General features: G+C 40.2%; 1 protein-coding gene across 3 annotated transcripts in view; it reads right to left on the bottom strand.

The window, feature by feature from the left end:
* The window catches only part of RANBP17 (RAN binding protein 17), a 329,610-nt gene that overhangs the window by 117,025 nt on the left and 203,350 nt on the right, over nt 1-9,235 (bottom strand). For all 3 annotated transcript variants that reach the window (XM_019506533.1, XM_019506534.1, XM_019506535.1), the window contains one exon: nt 2,241-2,321. In XM_019506533.1, coding sequence (XP_019362078.1) covers nt 2,241-2,321 — 81 coding nt within the window. The remainder of the gene's footprint in view (nt 1-2,240; nt 2,322-9,235) is intronic.

Below are 9,235 nucleotides of genomic sequence, written 5' to 3'. Positions count from 1 at the left end.
CCCCCCCCCCCCCCCCCGAAGCTTTGCTTTCATCAGAGCTCTAAGAGACACAAGTTGTTATACAGAAACAATTTTCTGTACAAACGGGTCATTCAGGAAAGCTCTGGGCATTAAATATGTACTCCTTTCTATCATGTTATATTGTATCCAAATCATACAGAGCCAACTCAGCTACTTTATCCAAAGTCCAGAATAAAATTAAAATTATTAGTCATCAGTGTATTTCTAGGTCTCTTTTTAGCTTTAAAAACAAGTATTAGATGCATCAATAATTTATATTGCATATTGACCCACAACTTTTGGCACAACATTTAGACACATATAAATATATTGTGTTTTTTCAGTTGTAGGCCAACCTTGCACATATGTCCACCACCATTATTCTCAAGTTCACTCAGTCAATACTCGCTGAAGTCAATCTTACAGATCAAAACTCTGAATTACCATTGCACTTAGAAAACCCCATAGAAGAATCAAATAACCAGAGAAGACCTAACAGGTTAAATAAACTATAAATACTATAAATACAATTAATGAAAAGATTTTGGATTTGGTATTTCAGACTGCAAGTACAAAGGTAATGACTCCAGAGGGCCTAATTATAGGTCAAGCCCATGTAATAAGTGAAATGTGATTTTCATGGTTCTTTTAGAGAGGAAAAAAGGAGACTTACAGCATACCTAACTGCACATTAAAAACTGCATATGTTTATTCATTCAATGCAATATATCCTCTCTCTTGGTTTTTGTAAAATACTTTAGAAATATTTAGGTTTCATATGATTCCTACATGTGTGGTGACATTAAAAGATTTAATATCTCACATATTGGTTTAAGAGCAATTAAGTATAAAAAAAGCAAACTAATGTATAATTTTACCTAAACAAAACACCCTTATTCAGGCTGCAAAACAATAAGCATAATTTAATATAAGGAATACAATACAATTTTTCCAAGATGACCAGAATTTGAAGGAAAAAATAAAATGATGGCCACACTCTTTTCCTTTCTGGTTGACTGAAATATTAATCTCTTCACTCAAAAAGGTTAACTAAAACTTTTACTATTTAAATATTTAAGGAATCCACTTATATAATTTTTCATTCAGTCTTGAAAATGTTTTCTGTTGCCTATATCTACTTAAATATCATGATATGGCAAAATAATTATTATATTTTCTTGCATAACACACACCTTGTTTTAGAAAGGCAGAACGAAAAAAAAAAGATTTTTCCTGAGTTATCGCAGCATAGAGCAGGAATACAGCCTAATCCTTAGATAGCTTACCTCCATTTCCTGCTTTGGCTATAAAATATGAGAAGACAGACCAGAAGCTAGGAGACAGCAGAACTGCCTTAAGTTAGCTTGATTAATGGACTATCAAGCCTATTACAAAAAAATTGTCATTAACACCTGTGAGTGGACATCAATGGGCCATTAAGTCAATTGACTTTTTCAGCTGCCTGAATAGTAATACCACAGTTGCTGAACTGTGGAGCAGCAATCAAAGCAGGATGCTTGAATCCCAGGCAGAAAATCAGCTCCTCGAAATCATGCACCTCAATTTTGCGGGGGCTGCTTTTGGGGGACAAAAGGTGTGTGTTACATGCAAGAAAATATGTAAATTGTTAATTTTCTTTAAAATCAAATTATCTTGCCTGACTTGGAAGCTCAACAAGCAAAAATGTATTTTGTTTTATCTTGTGACTAAGATGCGACTTAAGCCCTTGCTAGAAAATTTGCAACAAATCGTAAAACTAACACACTGGATTTTGACTAACTGTTCAGAGCAAAAAAGCAATGAGCCCCGTTCTGTTTTTCCCACAAGATCATTGTGGTGTTAATTACAAAAAGGTCCCAATTCACCAAGTCCATGCATGACACTAAGAGCACATGAGCAGCATGCAGGTCCTTAAAGTCAATCAAGGCCAAAATGGGCCCAGTTTAGCTCTCTTTGGAGACAATGAGATACTGACTTCAAACGATTCTGAACAGGACCAGTGATGTTAATGATCTCATCATACGGATTCTATTCCGTTGAGAATAATTATGTGAAATCATCCTGGAAAAACTTCCTAAAAATGCACTACTCATAAAAAGCGTAAAGCAAACTAAACTAGTATTAATATTCTCAAGGCGGTCAAATCATTTCACTGTAAAATAAGTAGAAAAATGACTCTTATGATCACTTTTTACTATATTATAACCTAATAGGATGTAGAATATACAATAAAAGGATATCCAACAGAAAGATCATTTAGAAACTGAAGAGTTCTTGAAATCACAGGCTCACATCTTCCCCAATATTTAAGGTTTGTAACACTAGAATAAGAAAAAAAGAGAGAATTTATAACAAGTGTTTCCCTTTATAAAACGACAGAAAGCACACACACACAAACAGAAGATACCAGGACACGATACTATGAATAAACCTGTCTAATCAAACCTTTATTTTTTTAATGCTTGTGAGACAGGAATTATTACAAAAAATATGGTAATTCAAGAGGTATGAGTTCTTCTCTTATATCTTTTATTGGAACAACTGCATACTTGGGAGAGAAGTTAGACAAGCTCCCAGGCACAAATAAACCTTCCCCAGGCCTCAGGGAGAAGTAGATCCAGGTCAAGCTAAGCAGCAGAAAGAACTCTCACCTCTTGCACATTTCCTGGAATGTAACAGCTACAACACACGTACCCCACCACATAATCCTGCAACTGATTTATTATGAAATATTTTATTGTTACCCATCAGTAATCCCCAGTTAGTGACCTGTGTTAGTTACTTACATAGCCCTATCACAATAACACTAACCACTTCACAGTCTATTCCAATTATCCTCCCAATCTCCATGAAATTAGAAATGCTAATATCCCCACACAGCAACAGGGACAGATATTGTGGGCTAGATTCACAAATATTTCCCACTGAAATTGTACCTTATAAATCATGTAGCAATGAATTCCTGCTTCAGTTTCAGGAATTCCCCATCTAGTGTCATATCAAATGCTATACTGCATTTCAGACACATTAGATCTACCACATTTCCCTACACGTTCTGGGGACTTTTTACAGGGATCAGTCCTCAGTCCCTTTCAGCTTTTACTCCCTGATATCTTTGATAACTGCTACTGTAGAAATATGGCAGAACTAATGTAGTTGTATCTTCCTTTCATTTTTCCATTATACTCATACAACACATATATCAAGGCATAGGGTCCATTGCTTTTCCACTTATCAGTGCCCAACTATCACCCCATTCCATGATACTCAAATCCTTGAAAAAGAGTTCATACAAAAGTCTTCCCCCTGTTTGCTGCCTGTGACTTGGTCATAAAGCTAAGATGATGTCATGTTATAAAAAATCACTGAATTAACATTTTTAAGGGATTTGATAAGGGTGGAACAGGATTATACTTTGGCACCTAGTATGTGGAATAGGATCAGGCCCATAAAATTTCTCCTGGCATCACTTAATATGTTTTCCCATACCTTGCCTTTTAATATGTATAATTTAGCAAGTGGATGTTTACAAAGCTCTTAGATGATGAAAATGACCAGATATCTTATATAAGGTACCATATATTTATTACTGAATTCACCACATCCAAGACAACTTTGAATTTAAGATGATCCCCACCAATAATTAGATTTTACACTTGGAAAATTATAAATTTGTTGTCATTTTACACAGAGAAGGTTGTTTTATATTTGTCCCCCCTGACCTATGGTGGGGAAAGCAGAGGTGGGAATGGGCCAGGCCCTTGCCCCTGGCTCTCCTGCACCTTATCCCCCAGCAGTTGTGCCCATCCCTATCCATACCTGCCCCATGTCATACATCCCCCCTGTCACATACCCTACTGCCACCTGCCCCTCCATGCTTGACCCTGCCCCCCAACTCCCTGCTTCCCCACCTCCTGCTCTCCCTAAGGTGGCCACTGGTCCTGGTTTATATTAGACTGTCCTGTTTTTAAACCTGTTTACTAGGGCTATGCAAAATGCCACTGTTCCATTTTGACTTGGGTTTTGAGGTTTTGACAGAACAGTTCTGAATTTCATTTTGATTCAAAACAGCTGTTCCGTTTTGCTTTGTTGAAACAGTGAAGCTGTTTCTACGCTGTTTTGATGTTTCGCCCATTCACTATAATGAAGCTTGAAACAGCCTCTCTCAACTGGCAGACAGATGGGGGCCCGCAACCCTGGGAGGGCTGTGGAGGCTGCGCTAGTCCTCCCGGGGCTGTGGGCCCCCGATCTGCCTGCCAGATGCGGGAGGGAAGCCAGGTGCTGCTGCCTGGGACCGGGATGCTGGAGAAAGGAACTGAGCCCGGTTGCTCAGTTCCCTTCCCCAGTGCTAGATTGGGCTGGGGAAAGAAACTCAGCCCAGCTAGGCTGACTTCCCATCCCCAGCCCGATTGTAGCACTGGGGATGGGAAGACAGCCTAGCTAGGATGAGTTCCCATCCCCAGCACTAGATTGGGCTGGGGAAAGGAAGTCAGCCCAGCTGGGCTGAGTTCCCATCCCCAGCCCAATCTAAGGGCTGAGGAGGGGAACTGAGAGTTCTGGTTCAGTTCCCTTCCCCTGCACTGTGATCAGATTCCTGCAGCCTGGCCACAGGAGGCGCGGAGAGCCAGGGATGCACTCCCACCTGCTGCTGGGAGCGCAGCCCTGGTTCTCCCGTCTCCCACCACCTGGTTGCTGGCTGCTTCAAAACTTAAAACATTTTGAAACTTTGAAATGTTTTGTTTCGAGGCTGTTTCGAAGCTCTTCGTTTTGATTCAATTTTGCTGTTTCCAGTTTGAAATGAGTCGAAACATTGTTGAATCGAAACAGCTAGTGAAATTTTGCATAGCCCTACTATTTACCTCCTGTCAGTTTCTCAATAAGGAACAGATTGCAAAAATTCCTGTTTTTTCAGCTGATTAGTGGAAATACACGTCAATCATTTGTCCTCACAATTCTATTGGCTATGTCTAGAAGTAGGGAGACACACAACCAGGAGGAGCAGGGTTCCCAGCCAGGAAGGGAGGGAAGGAGGTGGCCTTTCTGTGGTAGCCCTATCCCTTGCTGCTGACTGGCCAAGGCAGTGGCCCCACCCCTCACTGCTGATTGGCTGGGGAAACACCCCTCAGCAAGGGGATGCCCTGTATCCTGGGGATGTGTCAGTGGCCACTCTAGCTCTCCTCCAGCAGCCTGCTCCACACCCTGAACCCTTCCCCCACACCCCTTGCTCTCTTGTGCCTGTCTACCCCACTCCTGTATCTAACTCCTACTCCCTGCCCACCACCTCCTTACCTTCTGCTGCAGCTCTGCTCTGGATCACAACGATCAGCAGCAGTCAGGCCCAGCCCAGTCTGGCCAAGGATTTCATAGATTTCATAGACATTAGGGCTGGAAGGGACCTTGGAAGATCATCGAGTCCAGCCCCCTGCCCCAAGGGCAGGAAGTCAGCAGGGGTCATAGGATCCCAGCAAGATAAACATCCAAATTTCTCTTGAAGGTGTTCAAAGTAGGTGCTTGAACCACCTCTGGAGGCAGTCTATTCCAGACTTTGGGGGCTCGGACTATAAAAAAGTTCTTTCTTATGTCCACCAGCTTGAAATGGTCCTGGAGGAGTTTGTGACCATTTGACTTTGTCATCCCATGGGGCGCTCTGGTGAACAGACATTCCTCCAAATCCTGGTGAGCACCCCAGATAAACTTATAGGTGGCCACCAGATCACCCCTGAGTCTGTGCTCTTCCAGGCTGAGGAGTCCCATGGCTCAGCCTCTCATAATAAGGTCTGTTTTCCTGACCTCTTATGCACATCGCTCTCCTCTGGACTCTCTCAAGGAGAAGCAGTGGAAGTTTCTGGCTGGGTTGGGCAGGGCTGAAGGGACTGGAGCCTGAGCAGGAAGTAAAGGAGGATGGGGGGGAAGAGCAGACACAGGCACATTTCACCTGATCTCCCACCAGTGCTGAATAGAACAGAATAATTACTTGCCAGATTTTAATATTAATACATCCTGGAATCAAGTTAGCTTTTTTTTTTTTTTTTTTTTTTGCAACAGCACTGTCCTGTTGACTCAGATTTAGTTTTTTAGGCACTATAACCCTCCCCTCCATTCTTTACTGAAGTGGTGGCTTTCCTCAAAAGGACACATTTCCTTTATGTCACCTGCAAATTTTAGGTGTACTACATTCTGTCATAAAAGTAATTAATGAAAATATCAAACATAACTAGGCCCAGAACTCCATTCAAGATGCTTTCTCAGTTTAACAGAAAACCATTATTTCCTATGCTGGAGAACAGTTTTGTAAACAATTGTGCACCCACCTTTTGGGGATTACATCCAGACTATATTTCTCTAGTTTGCTTATTGAATGTCATACGGGGCACTGTCAAAAACCTTATGGAAGTGAGGCTGTATTACTTCTATTGCTTCCCCCTCAATCACTAGGCCAGTTATCTAGTCAAAGGAGGAAATTATATTGGTTTGACACAACTTGTTCTTGAGAAATCCATGTTGGCTGTTTTTTATTACCTTGTTATCCTCTAGATACTTATAAATTGATTGTTTAATAATTTGTTTTAGTACTTTTCCAGATATCAAAGTTAGGCTGACTGATCTATTGTTCTTTAACTCACATCTTTTTCCTCTTTATAAAGATAGGTACTATGTCTGCCCTCCTGCAGTACTTTGGGACCTTTCCCAGTCACCGTGAATTCTTTACAAAAAAATCACTAACAGTTTAGATGTAGCTTCAGCTGGTTCTTTAAGTAGTTTAGGATGAAGTTTATTGGGCTGTGTCAACTTGAACACATCTATCTTCTTGAAATACTCAGACCTGGGCTGCCACTATTCTCACCTATGCTCCTATCTTGTTGTTAGAATTAATTTCATTAAGTATCTGAGCACAACTAACTTTTGGGGAGAAAGTTAAAGCATACAAGGCTGAATACTTCAGCCTTCTTTATATCATATTTATTTTCCTTCCCTTATTAAGTAATGAACCAATTCTTTTTATATTTTGTATAAAATACACACAAGAATTCTTCTAATGTCTGAGGGAGAGAACCTATGCCCTGATACAGGAGAAAAATGCTCAATGCTCCAAGACATTAAAGCAAGCTACCATTTGAGTCTAAGTGCTGGTTCCTTTTTTCTTGTCTCTCAAGTGGCTTATTGATTAAAAATGTTAAAAATGAAATAGAGTTAAAGCAACCAATCAGGAAGCTTCAAGTGGCAGAGTGAAGAATTATATTTAATAGCATTACCATTGTCAGGTGAACAGGAAGTTATGTAGTAGTTTTGTCTAAAACAAATATTCAAAATGGCAACAAAAGATTACAGATATTCCTTATAACTACACTCAAAGCAAAGAACTACACTGTACATTTTCAAAAAGAGATAGTTTCTAACCAGTGCTTCAATAATAAACTGAAAAATCATATTTAAATTAAAAAGGTTATTATTTTTCAGATTATGCAAAAGCATGAAGACTTGCTTTTAGTTTGGATGTAGTACCAGAAGAAAGCTGAGGCTCTCATGGTTCTCTGCCTTAGAGCCATCCAAATGATTTTGAAGCCTTTTCTGATTGCATGAATTTGCCAGAGCCAAATGCATGCTTTTTCTAAGGTAATGCCTTCAAATGTATTAACCTGTCATTATTTTAGACCCTGTGTTAAAAAAAATAAACTAGAATAAAAAGAAAATAATCCATCAGTTCCTCCTTCAACCTGTAATCATAAACAAAACAAAATTACTGTATCTAACATATATAAAGTGCCTTCTTAATTAAAATTATTTTGATCGGCGAATGCTTGTCGTTAGGGTTTGTATAACTAATGGCCCTTCTACGTTTGCAGGAAAAAGCACAATGAGACTTAATGCCCGATCCACACAATTGCGCCTCCTGCCATGTTACACATGCATTACAATCCTGGGCTCCCCCTACACTGGCTCGCAGAACTGCAAGCTGCACAGCTGCTGGGAGTTGCAGTAAGGGCAGTGCTCTCACCACTGTCTCTGCTGAAAGCCCCACATCTGATGAGGCTCACAGCAATGGCAGTTTTCTCCCTGCTGTCCCCTTGTCCCCCAACCTGATGAAGCTCACAGTGGTGGCAGTGTTCTCCCTGCTGCAAACCACTGAGCCCTGCAGTGGTGGCAGCATTCTTCCCTGCTGTCTCCACTGCAAGCCCTGCAGCTGACAAGGCTCACAGCAGGGGCACTGCCAGGAACACTATCAGCTGCAGCCTTGTCAAGTGCAGGGTTTGCAGTGGTAGTGCGCCCCTATGGTTGGGAGCCCCTTAGATGATAGGGAGTACCTGGCCACACACACAATTAATGGCATGATAAGAGCGAGCTATGAAGTTATTACACATTTTTTTGTGGAATAACTTTATAGCTTATTACTTGTCTTAGCAAGACATTAATTGGTTGAATGTGTAGCTGGGTAATGGCTTAAGGCATGATTAACTGGTTAATCATGCCTTAAGTGTAATGTGTAGTTGGGGCCTAAACATATTATATTAACGAGGACTGATAAAGGATGGAGGGTAAGGGTGATTTCCTCCAACCTTTGTAAACTATTTCACACTGTTTTACTGTGTTTCCTTTTTTTTGATCATCCTTTCTAAGTCTTGCTGACAAAGCACTCTTCATACTCAGAATCCCAAATCCATGCTACTGCTATCAGCACCACAGATTGCTCTTGCATGATGATCTTTCAGACAAACTGACTGTAATGAACTTGGTGGTATCTGAAATGAAGATGATAACTCTAGGGGTTCCTGCTTCAGAAGGAATGGAATGAGTAGGAAGACAGGACATGAGAGGGGAATGAAGAAGCACAGAGGGAATGAGGGTGGGGAAAAAGGAAGAGTGAAGGTTTGAAAAGGTATAAGGAGAAAGAAAGAAGCAAATCTTTTTTATTCATTTAAGGATATCATCTCTATTTATCACTGCATGCAATTTCTTGCTATAATATGACAAAGCCTTATTTTTTAATTTTTATTTTAAATGAAGAAGAGGATTTTAGAAACCTGTTGTGCCATTTACGTCATGAATCTGTTGTGCCATTTATTATGTGGACATGCATGGCAGACAATATGTTGAAGTAGCTGAATTATGAACAAGAAGTATTTGATCCAAAACCAGTTGAAAAGCTCAAGTAAAAAATCAAAGGATATATTTAAAATCTAATGAATAATATTATGGCTATATTTACACAACATGATCATGTTTATAATATTCAAAG

Source organism: Gavialis gangeticus, unplaced genomic scaffold (genome assembly GCF_001723915.1).
Source record: "Gavialis gangeticus isolate Ggan-Ray unplaced genomic scaffold, GavGan_comp1, whole genome shotgun sequence".
In the NCBI taxonomy this organism is placed as follows: domain Eukaryota; kingdom Metazoa; phylum Chordata; order Crocodylia; family Gavialidae; genus Gavialis; species Gavialis gangeticus.
The sequence above is the reverse complement of the archived record's forward strand: the minus strand, read 5'-3'. Positions and strand labels throughout refer to the sequence as shown.